This window comes from Candida tropicalis, assembly GCF_000006335.3.
Source record: "Candida tropicalis MYA-3404 genomic scaffold supercont3.4, whole genome shotgun sequence".
Lineage (NCBI taxonomy): Eukaryota > Fungi > Ascomycota > Pichiomycetes > Serinales > Debaryomycetaceae > Candida > Candida tropicalis.
Genome location: NW_003020056.1, coordinates 232,526 through 255,677, shown reverse-complemented (window position 1 = coordinate 255,677; position 23,152 = coordinate 232,526). Strand labels below are relative to the sequence as shown.

General features: G+C 32.3%; 4 protein-coding genes across 4 annotated transcripts; 2 read left to right on the top strand and 2 right to left on the bottom strand. All coding sequences in view use genetic code 12, as the record gives it.

Moving 5' to 3' along the window:
• Positions 1-10,617: 10,617 nt before the first annotated feature.
• Positions 10,618-11,190, top strand: CTRG_03138 (thiosulfate sulfurtransferase; the record flags this gene model as incomplete). The annotated part of the gene is made up of 1 exon (XM_002548795.1): positions 10,618-11,190. The coding sequence occupies one exon, from the start codon at positions 10,618-10,620 to the stop codon at positions 11,188-11,190; it is 573 nt and encodes a 190-aa protein (XP_002548841.1).
• Positions 11,191-11,335: 145 nt separating this feature from the next.
• Positions 11,336-12,316, bottom strand: CTRG_03137 (rRNA-processing protein; the record flags this gene model as incomplete). The annotated part of the gene is made up of 1 exon (XM_002548794.1): positions 11,336-12,316. One exon carries the CDS (start codon positions 12,314-12,316, stop codon positions 11,336-11,338), a length of 981 nt encoding a protein of 326 aa, XP_002548840.1.
• Positions 12,317-12,962: 646 nt separating this feature from the next.
• On the top strand, positions 12,963-14,309 carry SPT10 (Spt10p; the record flags this gene model as incomplete). The annotated part of the gene is made up of 1 exon (XM_002548793.1): positions 12,963-14,309. The coding sequence occupies one exon, from the start codon at positions 12,963-12,965 to the stop codon at positions 14,307-14,309; it is 1,347 nt and encodes a 448-aa protein (XP_002548839.1).
• A 327-nt stretch (positions 14,310-14,636) lies between these two features.
• Positions 14,637-20,762, bottom strand: URA2 (bifunctional carbamoylphosphate synthetase/aspartate transcarbamylase; the record flags this gene model as incomplete). Its single annotated transcript, XM_002548792.1, has 1 exon — positions 14,637-20,762. One exon carries the CDS (start codon positions 20,760-20,762, stop codon positions 14,637-14,639), a length of 6,126 nt encoding a protein of 2,041 aa, XP_002548838.1.
• Between the last annotated feature and the right edge of the window lie 2,390 nt (positions 20,763-23,152).

Genomic DNA, 23,152 nt, shown 5'->3' with positions numbered 1-23,152 from the left:
TGTTAAAAGTTACGTTTGATAGTAAAATAAACCAAGGATAGTGGGGGAAGATATATGTATGAATTTGAATTACGTTAAACACGATCTGATTGGGATAACTTCAATAAGGTTAAAGGGAGAGAGGACATTTAAAGTTTTTTTTTTTTTTTTTTCGTTTTTATTTTTTATTGATTTTGGAGAGAATTAAAGAATGAATTGTCTATTATTCATTGTTACAATTTTTGATATCGAGAATTATGGCTTTGTTATTATTGATAATACACTAAATGTCTGTTTAAAGTAGGTAAAAAAAAGCCATGTAATTGTTATCCGTTTTGTTTTAAACCTGTTAATCGAATACAAAATTAAAGAACAATCGAAGCCTTGGGCTCAGAATTTATTGATTTATTTTTGAATTTGACTTTATCTACACCCCCTATTATCTGTAAGAAAAGTAAATGGCAATTCAACTGATAAAACAATAATGGCTGTGAAATAATAATATTATTAATATTATTATTATTATTAAAATTACTTTGATAAACAAAAGAGAAGAATTGAAGGGAAGAACGTTTATACGAATTTCAAAGTGTTATTAATAGCCATTTGTAATTGATAAAGACTAGTGACCCAACATCTTTAATTTCCAGGTATTTCCACTTACAAATCATATGGTTGATCAATTGGAAATGGTATATGAAGATGATGATGGTTGGAAATGCTTCATGGGAAAACAAGGTTGGAAATATCTCATTCCTTTATCAATGAAACAAGGAGTTGATTGATTTTTGTAGGGGAGAAATCTAATTTATCCGTTGTGCATCTCCTGCATTTATGTTAAGGCGGGTACGACATTTTTTCTTTTTGGAAGTGTAAAAATGGGCGTTTCTTTTGTTTTGTGTAAATGCGAGAAGAACAGAAAAGTATCGCCATACAAAAAAAACACAAGAATTTCATATCAAACCATACAAAACTAATACAAACCAAAGCTAAGATGGATTGAAACTTGAGCGGAGACAAGATGATAATGGTGAAGGACAAGAAAGAAAGAAACAAATGTGGAGGAAATTATTGTTAAAGGATGATTATGTAATCAGATAATTCTCCATGGTTACACGACACAACAAAGTTTAAAACATGATTCAAGTCACATGAAAATACTAAATTGTTGACGACTATAAATTAAGGGATGAAATAATTGGAGAATAAATTAATACTAAATAGAAAAGGTATCAACCAACTAATATAAATTATCAACAACCTATTATACAATTAGGTTTTATTATATCTATTATTATACTTTGCTCACTTACATATGTAGAGTTCTAACAGGTTATGGGCTTACGTCTTTTTCCTAGAACAACTGAGTGGGTATGTATTTATATCAAACTGAAGTGAATTATAATTCAAATTGGTGGCAAAACCAATAATTCTTTTGGTCAAAGTCAAACATTTGATTATTTTTCCAATAGTTTACTGTTTAATTTTCTTTTGAATACTACGTAACATGGTGATTCAATGAATAAATATAACAATCAATGAATATTGGTCTGCATAAGTAATTACTTCAAGTAGTTGTTAAATTTGACTAATTATAGACGAATTTATCACAACCTCCAAATTATATTATTAAAATTGTTTTCAAGAGATGCTTAATGGGTTCTAATTGTTAACTAAAATTTTCTTTTCAGTGTTATGTTTAACTTTTAGGATGTAATCTTCATGGAGTGGATTTGCGTTTTTCAATCGAGGGATTCTGAAGTAATTGAAGAAGCAATTATAATTGATTTTTATTTGAGATATGAATATTTATGTTTTATATTCCCTAGTGTTGGGTGTGCGGATTAATTTATGTTACCATTTTTAGTTATTTGTTTGCGAATACAATCTATTCGTTAATGTTTGAATGTTTATCCCGTAAGGGGTTACTTTAAATTTATTAATATTGAATACTATCAGTAATATTTAATTAAATACTTTGGTTTAATTGAATCTTTAGTCGAATTGATGTTTTTTTTTAAGAAACGTTGATGTGTTCAAAATGTTTTAGTTTTGGCTAATAATGTTGAGATCTTTTAATGAAGAGTTTTTCAAATATTTCATTCGTGCCAATTAATCTTTGATATACTGCTATTGGTAGAGTTCAAAGACATAAGAATTTGCTACTTTGAAAGTGTTTAATTTAATCATCTCCTGGTAATATAACACTATTATACTGGTGATCTAGGTTAGAAGGGATTTTATTTTGATCATTTGTGGTATTTCAATGATGATTATCTATTACTTCTGATTTGGTAATTTTCAAGCATTATTTCTGTTATATACAGTGTCCTATGTTTGTGATGAATAATACCCTGATATGCCGCTTTTGTGGTTTCGAAAGTTAGGAATAAAGGTGCTTAATTCTTATCATTTTATGATTTTGAAAAGTTCGTTGATTATTGCAATATTTTTTTTGAAATATTTGAATACTACAAAAGCACAACAGAATGATACTTCTATTATCTGTATTATCCTTTCAATGTTCACTATTGTGATTAACAATGATGCAAATGTTTTATTTTAAGTGATCCCTTGTCACTATTATCAAACCTTTTAATAATGATAACTAATAATAACCAATAATACAATTGTTAACAAATTTAACTAATAATAACAAATTTAACTAATAATAACAAATTTAACTAATAATAACAAATTTAACTAATAATAACAAATTTAACTAATAATAACAAATTTAACTAATAATAACAAATTTAACTAATAATAACAAATTTAACTAATAATAACAAATTTAACTAATAATAACAAATTTAACTAATAATAACAAATTTAACTAATATAACAAATTTTAATTAATTTCATAAATATAACAAATATAACATTTCATCAAAATTTCATTAACATTTCATCAGTAACTCATTCATTAGTATAACTTACATATACTCAATTCTCATAGATTTTGATATCTGCACTTGGGTAATGTTCTTTAAGTTTGCTATTTTAATCAGAATTCATTTTCCTACATGTGATGCATAAGAGTTTCCAAAATTAAAAATTTAAACGACTACATCGCTCAATATATTTCAATCCTGTGACTGTATTTTGCGGTTTGATGTTAAGTTTTTCTAAAGGACTGTACAATTAACGATTCTTATGGGAGTTTTTGAAATATCAAATATAATTCATGTGATCTGATTTGTTTTATCCAATTATTCATTTCTATTTTATGGTAATTGATACTTTTGCAAAGGATTTATCAAATTTACATTTCCAATCCTTTTTGCTTTCCACAATCATTTTTTTTTTTTTAAAAAAAAAAGGAAAAATGTGTGATTGATGGTACATTATGACTTAAGGATATTCAATTAATGTGTTTCATAAATAATTCATTTTGTTTATCAAGTCTTCAAGTTGATTTTGACTTTGTGTCTTTAAGAAATGTTGATTCAATTACTATTTATTAACCGTTGGATATTTTTATTCAGTATTATTGTAATTTTTTAACAATTTACTGCTTACATTCATGGATGGATTCAATTAGATGCTCATATTTATCATATTTTCTAAATTGCTTCCAACATTGCAGAATATTTTTGTCGTTTTTTTTTTTTTTTTTTTTTTGCTTAGCATTATTTTCGTAAGGCAAGAATTGTGCTTCACAAGTTGGTTTTGTCTTTACTTATGGGGAACTGTCAGTGATAGCTGCTGAACAAATTTTTTTTTTTCAAGGATTCCAATTATAATGGATTGATAATGATAACGTTGGTTCTGTAATCCTAGTATGTTAATTATTGATCTAATGTGAGGTTTTCCTTCAAATAATTGTCTGCTTGTACTCAATTTATGTAAAGGTTTGAAGTTGGAAATATGTGTCAGATGGTTTTAGTTTCAGAAGGGCTTTGTCTTTTTACATTTAATCCATACTGTATGCTATCGTAGTTTTTCCGGATTAATCACTGAACTCATGTTGTTTTTTGGCCATCGGTTTGAACTAAATCTGATAATGTTAGTTACATGTAATTTTTCCTATTATAACTTGTTTCCATTACAAAACTCAAAATCAAATCTCATTAAATTGACTTATACAAATACTCAAAATGCCCAAGATGTATTTTCAAGATTCGGATTGATGATATTGATTTGTTCTATTGTACTTTATTGTATCATTAACAATTAGTCTTATTGATAATTCTTTAACATTTCATTTTCAGGTATTACATTTTGTCAGTTTCAATTAATTTTATTTCACTTAAACAAGTTTGCTTATGTTAGTAAGTTCAACTAATTTCAGAATATAACTAATTATAGTAATTCTGGGAATGCTAATAATTAAATTTTATTTTAGCAATTGCAAGTTAATTTAAAGAATAGTTTGTGACTAATAAATTCAACAATACTCAGTAATATTTTTCAGATTAATGAATTTTAAGGTTCCATTTAGAACAGAGGTAACCAGAGTTTGTTTTTGTTTAAATTTGGTATCTCAAAGCGAATTACTTAGAAGATATACTTCTTATTCGCTTAAAATTAAATGATTACTTTGAAGGCTATACTTTTCTAATGCTTTTCATTTATCAATTATATTAAGAACTAGGTTTGTTCCATTGATAATAGCTTTTATTATAATGTGTGATCTATTACCTGTTCTGGAAATGCAGATTTTTTCAAATCGACATCATAAAGAACAATTTGTTTTATTTATCAATTTGAGTTCAGAAATGGCTGATATTGTTCAAATGTGATTTATAAATTTGATGTATTTTTAATCTGTCAACTGGTTAACTAAGTTTTGGCTTGAAGATTTTTTTTTCATTGGTATCCTGTTCAATAATTGTAACGTCTGAATATGAAAGCAGCCACAATATTGTTTTTGATGCGATACATATGATTTCCTCGAATAATGATTTGTCCTTTATGCTTCTGCTTATCTGTCATTGTGTTCTAGCATTACTGGCTGTAATGAGTACCGTTTAGATTGTTATTCTTCGAAATCTGATATAAAAGTACCAATAATTATTATGTTTCCTTATCTAATAATTTTGTTTTGATGATTGTTACTTCGTCGTGCTATTTTACTGTTGTTTTATTTAAGTCACTCATGTTCATTGTATAATGAGGGATTTTTATGCATAGTATTTTCAAGAAAGCTGTTTTTAAATTTCTGAGTTTCAGTATCTTGACTTTCATATCTGTTCTATAACTTAAGAAGGGCAGAGTGAAGAATCACTGAAGTAAGTTAAAAGAATGATAGAAAGTCTTCTTTGTGGAAATTTAATTTGTGAATGACAGAGTACGTTCTGAAATTTTATTGAAGTATTTAATGGGGCAAATTTGCACAATGTTAGAATATGTCGAGTTCCAAAATTAGTATTACAATTTGTTAAATGTATGGAATTGAAGCTCTCAGTTTTGATATCATTATGAATTAATTAATTTATTTGAATTTGATCCAATTTGCAACATTTTGTCATGAGCCATAACCATCTCGAACAATCGGATTAAGAAGGGCTGTTAAAGGATGATTATGTAATCAGATAATTCTCCATGGTTACACGACACAACAAAGTTTAAAACATGATTCAAGTCACATGAAAATACTAAATTGTTGACGACTATAAATTAAGGGATGAAATAATTGGAGAATAAATTAATACTAAATAGAAAAGGTATCAACCAACTAATATAAATTATCAACAACCTATTATACAATTAGGTTTTATTATATCTATTATTATACTTTGCTCACTTACATATGTAGAGTTCTAACAATTATAACTGTTTTATTATTCTCATTACTTGGCGATGTAGTATTCATGGTTATAATTATGGTAACAGAAAGGGTTCATCGTACTTCCCTTCTTTCTTTCTATCTATCTACCCTCTCCTATAACCTGTCTCGTTAATTCTTAACAATGGTACAATTAAAATAACCATGAATTGTCATTTCGAAAAGTTTACAAGTATTCGCAGTAAAATTGTTTCCAATTGCAACTAACTATTTTTCCTTTTATCCGCCTATTTTATCTATATTTGATAAATAATATCGCCAATCAATTGAAGAAAAGACAAAGTATTTTCTTTTAAATTTGAAACAAATCCGATGTGAAGGATAAACTTGATGCGACTGTTGTGTGATTATGCAAGTATGATACACAACAACAGCAACGGAGTGGATCACGTTATGTACAATAATTTTTCCTTGAAGTCTGCATTGCCACACATTAACTGTTGTGTGGGTATGTCTCTGATGCAGAGGTTTTCTTCTGCAACTTCTTCGTTTGTGATAAATTTTGTAGTGGCGATATTCGTCATCCTCGTACCTCTGTCAAAAAGAAGAAGATTACTTTGTGTAAGTGGATTTTCAAAAGGAGAAATTTTGGGACCTCCTCCGACGACACACACACTAAAATAATTATAATAAAAAAAAAATAACAGTTGTGAGTATTAAACAGTCAATTACCCCTATGATGTCATTGATGATACTGGTAATGATTCAGATCTTCAACAAAGCTCAACAGAATTTCATCCAATAGTCATTCATTAAGGAAATAGACATAAATTTACTTTAAACTTCGGAATTAACCATCTTCTTTTGGTCCGTCTTCAACCCCTCCCACACACACACACATATATATCCTTAACGTGTATAATCTATGATCTTCCATCAGTGGATGAATTCGTAGTAGATTAATGACTTCCTGTTGTTGGGTTGAAATTCGTACCCAGGGCAAAAAAAGAAAGAAAAAAAAGAAAAGAAAAGAAAAGAGAGCGGAACAGGAAATTTTTGTTTTGATTTTCCGATAAATTTAAGTTTTCTCCGATACACATTTCATTTTTCGCCGTAGCGTAGGGCAAAATTGAACAAAAATACAAAATACTTGTCTTTGCTACCCCAGCCATGTGCATCAAAGTCATTCACATTCCAAATTGTTTTACACATAGTCCAGCCATTCAAGACTGAAAACGTTGACTTATGGAATTATCAAGTCATGATAGAGGGGATGGAGGAGTGGAGGTGTATGTCTAAAGAATAAATGAATGACATAGTGCCTTGCCCAAAATCAAAATCAAATTGAAATTTCAGGTTTCATTTAGAAAGGAGTACATTTGATTGAAATAAAATTATGTATAATCTAATAGATTACATTGGTTGTTTGCTAACAGAAGTTGGTCGTTTTTTTTTTTTTAGTTTGCATCTCACAGCTTGTCTTGAAAAGAATCATCAAGCACAGGATCTGTCTAATTAATTAGTTCAAAATGTCTCTGTTTTATTTTTTGGCTATCGGATTTGATTAGTTTTCTTTTGCCGTACATTAAGATTAAAAGAGAAATAATGCTAATTTACTGTTGAAAACGCAGTTTAGTTTAGAGCTCTTATCACTTGAATATATTAACTGCACATGAACGAATCTCTTTTCAACCCATGGAATGATTATATATTTTATCACCCATGCTTATGATGAATAAAAGTTCTTCTAGAAAGGACATACGATAATATTCTGTTGATTATAATAATATTTAATTCATCATACTGAGTACATAGTGGAATTATGGACAGGTGATAGTGATGGCGGTCGTGTACAAATGTTCCCCCACAACCACAAATGGGGGGTGTACAAAATGAAATTAGTGACCCCCTTCAATTAGGAGTATAATGTCGCACAAACGACATTTATGTACAATTTCCTTTTTTTTTATTTTCAAAAGAAAAAAAAAAAAAAAAAAAAAAATAAAAAAAAAATTCACTCAATGAATTTTGTACAAGAATTTACTTTGTATATAAATTGAACAATTTTTATCAAATACAGAAATTTTCGTTTTAATTTTTATATTTGTTTTTTTGTTTTAATTGAATTCAATTTCATCATTGGTTCAGGGTTTTTTATTCATTCTACAATTGTCTTTAGTTCTTGTTCTTCTTCAACATTTCATTACTCCTCCAATTAACTTATTCTACCTGGTTTCAACTGTTTTATTAATTTTTTTATTTCTTTCTTTGGTTTAAATTTTTTACATTTTATTTCATTTAACTGTATCATACGTTAATCATAATCTTCACAATCACATATTTCATACTCCATCAAACATAAAAATGACTACTACTTCCACACAAATACAAACTGGTACAAGTCCAGAAATGATTTTTGAGAGATGGGTCGATCAACCATTCGCTTCAAAATGTCATCATCATCAACACGATTTAAATGTTATACCTTTAGATATTACTGCTCCATTAGATGTTTCAAATGAATCAACTGAAGTTCAGATATATAGAAGGAATTCAGCTTTAGCTTTGAATTCTTTAAATGCTGCTTTAAGTAGAAAATCTTGTTAAATTCAATTAGGAACTTACATTATCCAATTTGTTTTTACATTAATAATAATAACAACAACAAAAAAGAAAAGGTAATTAATATAGTTAGTTCCTTTGATAAATACATGTTTGATTTTTTTTTCTGGTAAAAAAATTTTTACTTATCGTTGTATCTCATTCTGTCTCACATTTAATTCTGTGGCCGTTTATTGACAATCTGTTAACATAAAATTTTTGTTTCTCTCCTTCTCGCTTTGTGGGTTACCGTGCATGAGTCACGTGCAATGAGTCCAACAGTGGAAATTTCTATACCATACAAATATGTAGAACTTGACATGGTAAATGTAGGAAGTCATTGTTTAATAACACTCATATTGCTTTGTAAATCAAAGATTAAATATCAGAGTTATACGGTTATAAAGATTCTACTATCTTTTGCTAGAATGTTATATACTACAACCCCCAGGGATGATTTAACCGCTATTCAAATCTTCTTATAATTTTAGAAGAATTGAATGGTTATTACTATCTATAGATTGACTCACTTAGAACCATTTCTTTTTCTCATATATATATATATATATATATATCCAAACTGTGTTGCTTGTAATCAACACAAATAAAAATTAAAGTTCGCTATGTGTCGATTGGTAGCGATTATTGTTTCTGTGTTTACACACAAATAGACAACTATAAAAAGCCAACTTTTTGTTTTTACAACAAAATTATTTTTTACAACACTTTTTCTTTCTTTCTTTTTAATCAACAATAAACAATCAACAATTCTTTAATATATCAATCATGGATGTTATTAGAAGTGAGTATCAAAGCAGTTAGAGCAATCAAGACATTGTACAATGACTAACTTTATATCTATTACCTTGTTGGTGCAAAATTGTCCTCAATTCCATTGTTGATATTATACATGCTTGAAAATTATTTATCTTGCCCATTTATTGCCATTGATTCTATTTGCAGTCAATCTTTAGGACAATTGTTGGTTGCCAATAAGGTTTCAAGTATGGTTGCAAAGATGAATTGTTGCCCTTTATCAATGTGTAATGAAGGACCTTCCAAATAAGAGAGTGATTGGGCAGTCATTATCTTGAACCTTAAGACGAGGAATCCATGTTCATATAAAAGGGCAAACATGGATTAGTGAAGGTCTTTCTTTAAGATAGCGTTTGGTCACCGCTATCTTGCTATCGGGATAATGAATTCATAATCCCGATAGTTTGGAGGCTCGTTTCTCTATTTTGTAGAAGACCGGGTATTAGAGGATCCATAGACCTGGTCCTCTATTAGTGCATACCCGGTCTTTCTCTTTCTCTTTCTCTCCCTTGGCCCAAGGGAGAGGAGAGAAATAAAGAGTCCTCAAGAGGAGGACTCGTTGCGGACTGGGGCGGTCCCAACCTAAGTGGTCCCCAGTTCTGTTCCCTCCCCCACCGCGTGGTGGATGGGGGAACCGGTCCCCACGTAAAAGGGGGGCAGCAATGGGATCAGGGCCAACGGCGTCTTTCCCAAATATGATAACCCTAGCTACGCTCTATCCAACTTTTGGAGAAACCGATTTACTTGGCTGTGAAAATTAATTCTTGTTACCTTGTGGAGCCCAAATGCATACTACTTTTGAAACTCTAAATTAATGCATGGCTGTTTCCCGGAAATTCACAAACGCAAGTTTGGATTTTGATTTATATTTTCATGTCTTGTTGTTATATCTTTCCTAAGATGCTTATTTGATTTGTTATCAAGAGTATGTAGATAATCAAAGATTCTCTTGTAGGTTGACACAATTGCAACATAAATGACTCAATAATTCCGGGCTCGTTTTCATGCTCTCGTCCGAAACCCGGTGATGGGATGCCCTGCTTATACCCAATCAATGCTTTTATTAAAAGAAAGAAGAAAAAAATACTACACTTCTCATTGAATTGTATCCTCTATAGTGAACTTTCCTTGTGATTTCTTCAACTTACGAAACATTGGTGATTCTTTACTTTCGCTACCACATGTGTCCATATTTAATTTATTTTTTTTTTTTTTTGCTTTCATTGTTATTGTTTTTATTTTTTTTTTGTCTGCTTCTCGCCTGAAGGCAAACTTCAACAAATCATCATTTCCATTCTCACACGCACACTCACACTCACACATCAGAAGAAACAAAAAATTGAGGGAAGAAAAATTTTCTATCACACTTTTATGAATCGGTTTAGATAAACAAAAAAAAAACCTGAACTCATATAGATACCCAAATTATCCATTGAGGGAATATTAAGGTGGAAACAATAATATAGACATTTATCACAATAATAATAATCATGATTCCATTAAGATATTTAAAAGCTCCAGCATTAGCAATTGCTAAGAGATCCATCACATCAATTACTTCTACTTCTTCTATTGCATCTCGTTATTTATTACCATCTGTCTCAATTTTACCAAGATCATTTCATAATTCTAGTAAGTCATCCATCAATTCTACTTTACCAAGATTTTACAGTGTTTTAACTGAAGCTCCAGAAGCTAAATTGTATAAGTATAAAGATATTAAAGAAGTTATTACACATCCAGAAAATCATCCAGATTCAATTATAGTTGATGTCAGAGAACCAAATGAATTTGGAGATGGTCATATACCAGGAGCTATAAATATTCCATTTAAAAGTAGTCCAGGAGCTTTAGATTTACCTGAAGAAGATTTTCAAGAAAATTTTGGATTTCCAAAACCAAGTACTGATAAAGAATTAATCTTTTATTGTCTTGGTGGTGTTAGATCTACTGCTGCTGAAGAATTAGCTAATACTTTTGGTTATAAGAAACGAGGCAATTATGTTGGTAGCTGGGAAGATTGGATAGCAAATGAAAATAAAAATGAAGCCAAAAAGGATTAAATTATAATGAAAAGAGAGAGAGAGAAAGAGAGACCATTCAGAGAATATTAATCTTCCTACCTAGGTTTTAGGTTTTATTTGTATCTTGTCAAATAGTTTTAATAGTAATTTCACACGTCGATTATATATATATACTATAGATTTCCTATCGATTATTTGGTCTAAATTCAAGTTGTTTGAATTCTTTACCCAATCTTTTCTTTCTCTTTCTTTCCATAGCCTTTTCTCTTTGTTTAGGTTTCATACTATCAAATTTAGCCTTTTGTAAAACCTTTCTTTTGTCACTACGCTTAAGGAAATATGGTTTATTAACTTTACCAGATTTGAAATCATCCATTTGTTGTTTCTTATAATTTTTCAAAATAGATTCTTCTAAATCTCTATTCTTCAAAGTATCCATTCTTGATTTTAATGATTGTAACTGTAATTTAATTTCTTCTCTTTCATCATCATTTAATCTATTCTTTTTATCACGTAATATACCTTCCATATTTGAAATTTCTTGCTTTCTATAGTCATCTAAAAATGCATAATCCTTTCTGATCTTTCTCAAATCTGCTTTACCATAAGCAGCATCAAATCTAATATCAGTATGTAAAGTTTGTTCTCTTCTACTTGGTAATCCAGGAATATCTCTTATTCTTGATACTGGTCGTTTTGATGATGATTCAGATGGGGCATGTTTATTCTTCTTCTTTTTATCATTATTTCCATGGCGATTTGAAGATGATGATTCTTCTGGTGGTCCATCAGAATCTGAATCTTCGAAAAATCCATCATCTGCTGATTCCTCTTCTTCTTCTTCTTCTTCATCATCATCAGAATCTCTTTTCAGTAGTTTGGCTTGAGCTCTATTAAGTGCTCCAAATGATATACTTGAAAGTTCGTCATCTTCTTCATCACCTCTTGACTTTTTGTTGGTTTTCAGTGAATATGTGAAATCATCTTCAGATGAAATATCATCGTCATCATAGTATGACGGTCTTATTGTCTTAGCCATGGTTTGGAGGGCTTTAGAATTGATAAATGAGATGAGTAGTTGATGGTTGTCTGAATAAATTTTTTTTGTATTGTGTGCGCTCTTCTCACTTTGCAGTTGATAAAATCTTACCATAATTGCCAACATGGGTACGAATTGAAGTATCTACTGGCGAGTACTTATGATCTATCATCTTATGTTTTAGAGGTTGACATGGTAGTTACTCAACCACCAACTACAAGTTACCTACTACCGTTACCAGTATATGTGTAATTCTAGCATAAATGGCTAATAATACCAAATTCGACAAAACACCTTGGGTTTTGTCCAACAATGCTTATTAAAGTTAAATCATATCTTGAATATACTTGTAGCTATCAAATTTCTAATAGGGATTATTACATGTCATGGTCCCATATTTCTTTCATTTCGTCTACTTCCTTGTTTATCTTATGGGTAGATTGCAACCATAGCACCATCCAGATCTAATTCATATCGTCTTCGGCAAAAATAAACTTGAAACGCATAATACACTGACTTCTCATTCAATTGACTTGATTCTTCTTCATAAACCCCTAACCATACGTTCCCCTAGTATACGTTACTGACCAAATGATATTTGCATCAGGTCGTGTACATCTGCATCGTATTATCGCAACGCGTAGTTGAATGATTTCAAACGGGTGAGTTTGTTGTAGTCTTTTTTTTTTTTGTACCATAATCAAATTTTCCAACAAATTCATCTCAATATCCTTCCACATGAGTTGATAAATCTATTAATGAACCTTAAAATATGTCCAATAATGATCCATCTACTATACATCAAGAATCAATAACTCACGTTTCCAATACCGCCTCACATCCAACTCCTTTAGTACAACCATATAGAATACTTTTAAAAGATGGTGTAACTAATGCCACGATATACCCCGTCTATTCACCAAATGAAATTTCCAGTACATTATTAGAATTCTTGTGGGATGAATATAATATGGAAATTGAAAAGGGAGAAACATTAACATTTTATAATCCTTTATCGTTTGATGATTTTATAAATCATTGGTTTTCTGGATCTATAGTAGTAGCAATAATGATTGTTGGTGACGAGCCAGATTTAACTAATGATGAAAGACAATGGCCAAGTGAATTATTAGGAGTATTCAATATTAAACCAAATTATCCAGGTGAGAGATCAAGTCATATATGTACCGGAGAATTTTTAGTTAATGCAGGTATTAGAGGAAGAGGAATTGGGAAAACTTTAACTGATTGTTATATTCAATGGTGTGGTGATATTGGATATAAATATATTATTTTCAATATGGTCCTTGAAACTAATGTAGCTGCTAGAAAACTATATGAAAGTTTGAATTTCGAGAGAGTCGGTAAAATCAAGGATGTCGCTTATATGGGTAATGAAAAAGATAGCGTTGATGGGATAATCTATGGACGAACAATCAATGATGAAACAAGAAACATTAGTTCAAGTGTCTCTGTCACATCATCAGCAACTTCATCAACCGCAACAAATGATGCTGATATAAATAACTTAAAGTTTGAAAACCTACTATATTATTTGAGAACAGGAAAATATCCCAAAAATGCCGATAGTAAAGAAAAGTCAAGACTTCGAGCCAATAAAGCTTCTTATTATCTAGATGAAGAAGGGAGATTGATTCTCAACGGAAAAGAGGTCATCACTGTTACAAACAAACAATTAGAAGTATGCCAATTGATTCATGAAGAAAATGGACATCTGGGAATAAACCGAACAACAACATTAGTCAGTCAAAAATATCATTGGATTAGAATAAAAGAAACTGTTGCAAAAGTGATTAAATCGTGTCAAGAATGTAAAAACAATGCATTACAAGATCGTATGAATCAACCAAGCAGTAAAAGAATTAAATTAATGCAACAAGACTTGGAAAAACAGATATTAGAACAAGAGAAATTAGAAGCTGCTGTAGCACAAGTTAAACAACGGCTGGAAGATGGTATTTCTTATGCAGATGCAGCTAGATCTGCATTTGTCAATGAATCAGATGGTAGTAGCAAAGGTGTACAACCAGAAGTCAGAACCTATTTTAAAGAAGAGAGCCAGCATTCATTACTGACATCTGTAAAAACCTACCGATAGCACGGTTATTTACAAGTTATAAATAGGATAAATGTATAAAACTATATTAATTAATTTCGTGTGAATAATTATAAAACACATGAAATGAAAAACTATAAAGAAATCCAAGTCTATATAAATACTATTGATATTTTTCCCCCAAAAAATACCATATCATATAAAAATAAAAAAACTCTTGTTTATAACTTTATGCTTCTTTCATGTATTTTAAGTTACTTTTATTTTTTGAAAAATTTTTATTCATCTTTTGTTTAAAATCATAATCTTTTCTTAAATGCAATCAAAATAACGTCCGTTGGTTCGTTCTTTTTTTTTCATGTATCATCTTTAAAAATCAACGCCAATAACCATAGCTAATAAAGCCATTCTAATAAATAATCCATGTCTCATTTGTCTGAAATAAGCAGCTCTTTGATCGAAATCAACTTCTTCTCTGATTTCATTAGTTCTTGGTAATGGATGCATAACACACATGTGTTGTTTAGCATTACTCAAGATCTTGTTATCAACAATATAAGTATCTTTCAATCTTTGATATTGTTCTTTATCAGAAAATCTTTCTTCTTGAACTCTAGTACAGTACAAAACATCAGATTTGGCAAGAATATCTTTAGTTAATTCTTCACTTTCAATCTTCAACATATTGTTTTCAATCAAAAGTTGTCTGATTTCTTCTGGAATAGCCAATTCTTTTGGTGCAACCAATTGAACTCTAACATTGTAATGTTTCAATAATTGACACAAGGAATGAACTGGTCTACCGTATTTCAAATCACCCATGAAGGTAACAGTGATACCATTGACAGTACCTAATTCTTCTCTGATGGTGAACAAATCTAACAAAGCTTGAGTTGGGTGTTCTTTAGTACCATTACCAGCATTGATAATTGGAACTGGAGAGTATTTGGCAGCAACATCAGCTGAGGATTCAGATGGATGTCTCAAAACAATAGCATCAGCATAACATGATAAAGTTCTGATGGTATCTTGTAAAGTTTCACCCTTTTTAACTGATGAGGAAGCACTATCAACAGCAACAACTCTACCACCTAATCTTTGCATAGCAGCATCAAATGAAGTAGAAGTTCTAGTAGATGGTTCATAGAACATGGTAGCCAAAACTCTTCCTTTCAAGATATCCAAAACACCTTGTCTTTCAACTTGAGCTCTCATTTCTTGGGCAACAGCAAACAAAGAATGCAAGTCAGATCTGGTGATATCCTTAACTGAGATAAAGTTGTTTCTCAAGAAAGCATTGTTGTTTCTAATGTAATCACTCAATGCAGCAATTTCACCCAAAGATCCAGCAATTGGTTGAGAAACCAATTCAGAACCCAATTTTTCAAAAACAGCTGGTTGTGGTTGTGGAGTTTCTGGAGTGAATGATGGACGACGGATATCAGCACCACCAAATGAAACTCTCTTGTTACCAAGTCTTGGTGATTCAGCAACACCGGCGGTAGAACCAAATATACTTCTTGGAGCAACTTCATTCTTACCCAAGATACCAGTAGCCAAAACAGCACCATCCAAAACAACAGTTTCATTATGGAAAGAAACTCTTTCAATGGCACCTCTCAATCTCAATTTAGCAAATTCTGGGTAAACTGGTTCAACTTCAGCAAATCTGTCCAAATCAACAACAACTTGAGCATCTTGTTTTGGCAAGTTGAAGATTCTAGCTGGATTGTCGTGGAATTTAGCTGTGATGTCATCAATGGTAAGTTTACCATCTCTAACAGCAGTCAACAACAATGGGATAACTTCTTTGATACCCAAACCTGGAACAATCTTAACATTACAAGCTTTAGCAATCAAGTATGGCAAGACACCAATGGAGAAACAATCAACTTGATCCAAGTTAGCCCACAAGTATTCTTGATCTTCCTTAGCTGGCAAGAATGGGAAGTTTAATTCATTCTTAGACACAAACAAAGCATGAACAGCAACATCACAACTAACTTGTAATCCCTTGTCTTTAGCCATCTTAATCAAATCCAAATCTTCTTTAGAAGAAACGTTAGTGATATGGATGGATCTGTTGTATAAGGAAGCCAACAACAAAACAGAAGCCAAATCAGTGGTTTTAGCATCAGTAACAATTGGTTTACTGGTTGGCCATGAGGTGAATTGAGCTGTAAGGGCAGAAACCTTAGAGTTGGCAAAATCATTGAATGGAACAAACAAAGAACCAGCATTGTCGGCAGCATCACTGGCACTTTGAGAGTTGGTTTCGGTAGCAGCAACGGCAACTGAATAATCAGTGTAAGCAGCAGCACCAACAGCATCAATGGCATCAACAAGAGATCTGTAATCAGTGACTGAAGCACCGGCTTGGGTGTGTGGCAAGAAAGCATTGAAGGTGAAACCAGCAGCTAATGATTCTTTGGTGGTTTCTTCGAAATCATCAAATGAAGTAGCAAAAGCAGTGATGTTGATCAAACCTGGGATAACGGCAGTACCGTGAGAAGTTTGAGCGTCTCTGTTGGAAACATCCAATGAAATGTTTCTTGCGATGGCTTCAACCAACAATTTAGCGTTCTTAACATTGGTAACCAATGGGACAGCATAATCAACAGCCATACGACGAGATTCGTAACCCTTGGACATGTAAGAAGCTGGACGACGGAATCTGTTGGCAGATGGTAAATTGACATACAAGTCAATCAAGTTGTTAGCCAAATGTTGACTCAAGTTATATTCGGACTTTTGATCTTCATCTTTGCTCAAAACTTCCAAATAATGAACTGGGATACCATGTTCTTTAATGAAATCAGCAGTACCAGCAGTGGCAAAAATCTTGTAACCCAATTCGTGCAATTTGGCAATACTTGGTAACAATTCTTGTTTTTCCTTGAATGAACCAATAGAGAACAAGATATTCTTCTTTGGCAATTTGAAACCAGTTGAAATCAAAGATTTCAAGTAGGCTTCGTATTTGTTTCTACCAAAAGTGGCAACTTCACCAGTAGAAGCCATTTCAACACCCAAAACAGGATCAGCACCAGCCAATCTAGAGAAGGAGAATTGTGGAACTTTAACAGCACAATAATCTTCTGGTAATCTTTCACCTGGGTATGGAACAAGTGGCAAGTCCATCATAGCCTTGGTGGCCATCTCAATCAAATCAACACCGACAACCTTAGAAACAAATGGGAAAGATCTTGAAGCTCTAACGTTACATTCAATAACCTTGATATCGTTATCTTTGGCAATAAATTGAATGTTGTATGGACCAGTGATATCCAAAGCCTTACCAATCTTGGCAGTGGCTTCAACAATTCTTCTGACGGTTTCTGGATCCAAATCTTGTGGTGGAACAATCAAAGTGGCATCACCAGAATGGACACCAGCATTTTCAACGTGTTCAGAAACAACGTGCATGATCATTTTACCGTCTTTAGCAACGGCATCCATTTCAATTTCTTTGGCATTTTCAATATATTTGGTAATGACAACCGGATAATCTGGAGAAACATCAACGGCTTGGGTCAAGTATGAAGCCAAATCATCTTTAGAATAGACAGTGTTCATAGCAGCACCAGACAAGACATAAGATGGACGAACCAAAACTGGATAACCAACTTTTTCAGCAAATGACTCAGCATCGTCAATAGAAGTCAATTCTTTCCAAGCTGGTTGATCGACACCGATTTTATCCAACATTCTGGAGAACTTGTATCTGTTTTCAGCGGAATCAATCATTTCTGGAGAAGTACCCAAGATCTTGACATTTTGTCTGTACAATGGCAAGGCAATGTTGTTTGAGGTTTGACCACCCATAGAGATGACAACACCAGAGGATTGTTCCAATTCATAAATATCCAAGACTCTTTCCAAGTTGATGGTTTCGAAATACAATCTATCAGCTTCATCATAATCAGTGGAAACGGTTTCTGGGTTATAATTGATCATAACAGTCTTGATGTTGTTTTCACGCAAAGTTCTAATAGCTCTGACAGCACACCAATCGAATTCAACAGAGGAACCAATTCTGTAAACACCTGAACCCAAGACGATAACACCATTGTCATCGAATTTAACATCTGAGGAATCAGCATTATAGGTGATGTACAAATAGTTGGTGAAAGCTGGGAATTCAGCAGCAACGGTATCGATTTGTTTAACAAATGGAATGATACCAGCATCTTTTCTCAATCTTCTAATGGCAACTTCATTAGATCCCAAGAATTTGGCAATTTGTCTATCTTCGAAACCCAATTGTTTGGCTTGTCTCAAGATAGAAACTGGAACATCTTCTTTAGTACCATAAGAAGCAATCTTGTTACCAAATTTGATCAAACCATCTAATTTGTTCAAGAACCATTTGTCAATGTTGGTTAATTTCCAAACTTTTTCAACAGAGTAGCCATCGGATAAAGCGTTGGCAATAGCAAACAAACGTTGATCAGAAGGAGTTTGCAATTCTTGGTCAATGTCAATAGACATCAAAGCAGCAGTCTTGTTGAAACCCAAGTTGTGGTAATCGGTTGATCTAATAGCCTTTTGAATGGCTTCTTCGAAAGTTCTACCAATGGACATAACTTCACCAACAGATTTCATGGAAGAAGACAACAAAGCAGAAACTCTGGTGAATTTCTTCAAATCCCATCTTGGAATCTTGACAACACAGTAATCCAAAGAAGGTTCAAAACAAGCACTGGTAGATTTGGTAACAGAGTTTTTAATTTCATTCAATGGAATGTTCAAACCCAATTTAGCAGCAGTATAAGCTAAAGGATAACCAGTGGCTTTAGAGGCCAAAGCAGAAGAACGAGACAATCTAGCATTGACTTCAATAATACAGTACTCCTTGGAGAATGGGTTCAAGGCATATTGAATGTTACATTCACCAACAACTCCCAAATGTCTGATGACGTTAACAGCAGTAGTTCTCAACATGTTGTAATCTTCATCGGATAAAGTTTGGGATGGAGCAACAACAATGGAATCACCAGTATGGATACCCAAAGGATCAAAGTTTTCCATGTTACAAACGGTAATACAGTTGTCAAAAGCATCACGAACAACTTCATATTCAACTTCTTTCCAACCCTTCATGGATCTTTCAACAAGAACTTGTGGAGAAGTGGCAAAAGCTTTGTTACACAAATCAACCAATTCTTCTTCATTGTCAGCGAAACCAGAACCTAAACCACCCAAGGCATAAGCGGCTCTGACAATCAATGGATAACCAATAGCATTAGCGGCTTCAATGGCTTCTTGGACATTGTTAACAGCTTCAGATCTGGCACATTTTTCGTTGATTTCCAACATGGCAGCAGCAAACAATTCTCTATCTTCAGTAGTGATAACAGTATCAATTTGGGTACCCAAGACTTTAACACCCAAACCTTCAAATTCGTCCTTCAAGGCAATACCAACACTCAAAGCAGTTTGACCACCAAAAGTACAGTAAATACCATCTGGTCTTTCATGTTCGATAACTTTTCTAACAAATTCTGGAGTAACTGGCAAAAAGTAAACTTTATCAGCCAAACCTTTAGAAGTTTGAATAGTGGCAATGTTTGGATTGATCAAAATGGTGTAAATACCTTCTTCTTTCAAAGCTTTAATGGCTTGAGAACCAGAGTAATCAAACTCACCAGCTTGACCAATGGATAAACCACCAGAACCCAAAACCAAAACTTTTTTGGCATCAACTCTTGGGTGGGCAGCTCTGTTTTCAGCAATCTTACCACCTGGGAATTCAACTTGTTTGTAAACACCAGATTTGTTGAATTCAACAACGGATTGAATGAAAACATCAAACAAGAATTCGGTATCTCTTGGACCTGGAGTGGATTCTGGATGGAATTGAACAGAGAAAAATGGTTTAGATTCGTGGTAAATACCTTCATTGGAACCATCGTTGGCATTGACAAACAATTCCTTCCAACCATCAGTTAAGGTTTCGGTATCAACAGCATAACCATGGTTTTGAGAAGTGATGTAACATCTACCAGAAATAGTAGAAGTACATGGGATATTGTGACCTCTATTACCAAACTTCAATTTCAAAGTAGAAGCACCAGTAGCTCTGGCCAATAATTGATGACCCAAACAAATACCAAAAATTGGAGTTTTGCCTTCTTTAATGACGTTCTTTAATCTTTGAACGGTTTCATTCATGACTGCTGGATCACCTGGACCGTTGGAGATAAACAAACCATCGTATTCTTCTTTGGTGAAATCATAGTCCCATGGAACAACTAACAATTCAACACCTCTTCTAACAAAACATCTAATTTGGTTGTATTTCATACCAACATCAACAGCAAGAATTCTGATTGGCTTACCGTTCTTACCCAATTTGACACCTTCCTTTGGAGTGTACAAGACTGGTTTTTTAGTGGAAACTTTGGCAACCCAAATTCTTGACGTTTGGATCATCAAATTCAGGAACATCAAAGAATTGTTTCCAGTTGCCGGATTTATCAGCAATGATATCATCTGATTTCAAAGATGGTTTTTGCAAAGCAAATCTACCCAAAGTAGAACCTTTTTCTCTCAATCTTTTAGTCAAAGCTCTGGTGTCAACACCATAGATGGCAGGAATATTTTGTTCTTTCAACCATTGACCTAAAGAAGATTTAGCTAACCAATGGGAAAATTCTTCAGTATAATGAGCGACAACCAAACCAGCAATGTGAATCTTGTTACTTTCAAAGTATTTTGGTAAAGCTGGTTCGTAATCATCGTCCTTTAATTCACGATCTGGAACACCATAATTACCAACCAATGGGTAAGTGATGACCAAAATTTGACCTTCATAAGAAGGATCAGTAATAGATTCTGGGTAACCAACCATACCGGTTTGGAAAACGACTTCACCAGCAGCTGGAACTTGAGCACCAAAGGAGTAACCTTGTAAGGCAATTCCGTCCTGGGTTTCTAAAGTCATCAATACATCACCAGTGGATTCCATTGGTGGAGAAATTGGAACAGATAATTGAGCCATAGTTTTTCTTGATGATCTTTTTCTTTCTTTATACAAGGAGGGGGGAAGACACTAGTTAATTGGGGGGAATAAACTTAAATGAAGAAAATTACTTTATGGAAAATTAAACAAAATAAAACTGAAAGCTAGTCTTTTTCAAAGGGGGGGAATTTGACTCTTTTTGATTTTATTTATTTAATTCAATTTGTTTAAAGTAACAAAATAAGAAAACTTAAGCTATCGTGAAAGAAGAAGATTTGTGTTAGTAAAGAAAATACGAATCGCTGGTACAAGACTGAATTGTGCTACCTGATGAGAAAGAAAGAAGTAAAAAAAAAAAAAGATGGTGGGAGATGATTATGATGATGTAACCTTTGATGGGGCGGATTAATAACCAATGCAAAAAAAAAAAAAAAAAGAAATTTCCCTTAATAAATTTTTCACTAACAAATTTTTTTTTTTTTGCTTTTAATTTAAATCAAATTGCAGCAAGATGAGATGGTGGAACAAAATAAAAATTCTGACTCTAATGAAGTATTCTTATCGGTGGGGGGAATTTCACTGCCGCCAGGTCTTTGAATCATCTTGAGTTGGTGATGTTAAAGTATTCTTGAGTTTACAAAACTAAGCGTAACTTTTCTTTGACTTTCTTTCTCAACAATTAGCTTTCTTGCGATGAGTTTAGTCTCATTTTTCTCAAAATTCACATACCAATAACAATAATGGCTATTAAAGTCTGTTTGCAATTAGCACTGGGTGGGTATTGGGAGGACAAGTGGTAATTGTTGAGAAAGAAAGAGAGAGAGAAAGAGGAAGAGAGAAGAAAGAAGAAAGAAGAAAGAAGAAAGAAGAAAGAAAGGAAAATAAATAAAGAGAAAATAAATAATGAATATAAAAAATTATTGAATCAATTCATCAGCTCCAGATTCAATACTATTTATAGTCCTTGAACGAGGTCGTGCGCAGTGTGAGAACTGAAAATTTTTTCTGATTGTATGCAGTCCCTCATCAGATGAAGTAAAAATTACATCACTAAAGGTGCATGAGTTTTATTAGTATGGTGGTGCTACCAGTTGGTAAAGAAGTCAAAAAAAAATGGAAAAGAAAAAAAAAAATTTTTTTAATTAAGCGCGGACTAAGTAATAATAACACTCAAATTGCCGTATTGGGATGTGCAACTAATATGTAGAATAAAAGTCCGGTTATCAAAGAGATACTGTTGTTAGTGGCCTATATGTGTAACAGTAGGATTCATCAAGTATTCTCAGATTGGCATATGATTGGGTACTACGATGGTGTCGTCATAGTTTTTAGTCAAGTTTTTTTACTAAAAAATATCCAAAAATATCACAATATTGTAATTAAGTATGTACTAGAAAAGCAACTTAAGTCAAAACCTTTTTGAAAGTAGTAAAGAGAAACATTACTAGTTGGTCCGATCTGATATTAGATGAAATGAGATGAAATATTGACAGCTAAACCAAAGAAAGCATATTTGCCCTATTTTCATTAATATAATAGTCTTGGACTACTAAACTCAAATGACCAATTTACATGTTAGGTTACGTTTGCACTTCACCAATTATTGAATGTCTTTACATTTCAAACTTATTAGTATTCAACCCAAGTGATTATATTCTGGAAATTTAAGGGTTGAACATGTAGTTACCAGAAACTATCATATCCATATAACATCACGCAGACTAATGTTGAAATCTAGTAAATCTATTTATTATCCCTAGCACTATTAGCAATCAACTGACTCACCACCATGTTATCTCTAACTTTAAAACATTTGCAACTTTAATACAGTAGATTTAGTATAAAACTCTTCAACATAATTCGCATATGTTTACTTAGTTAACAAAAACAAAAGAAAAAAGTCGTGCACATCTCCGAATGT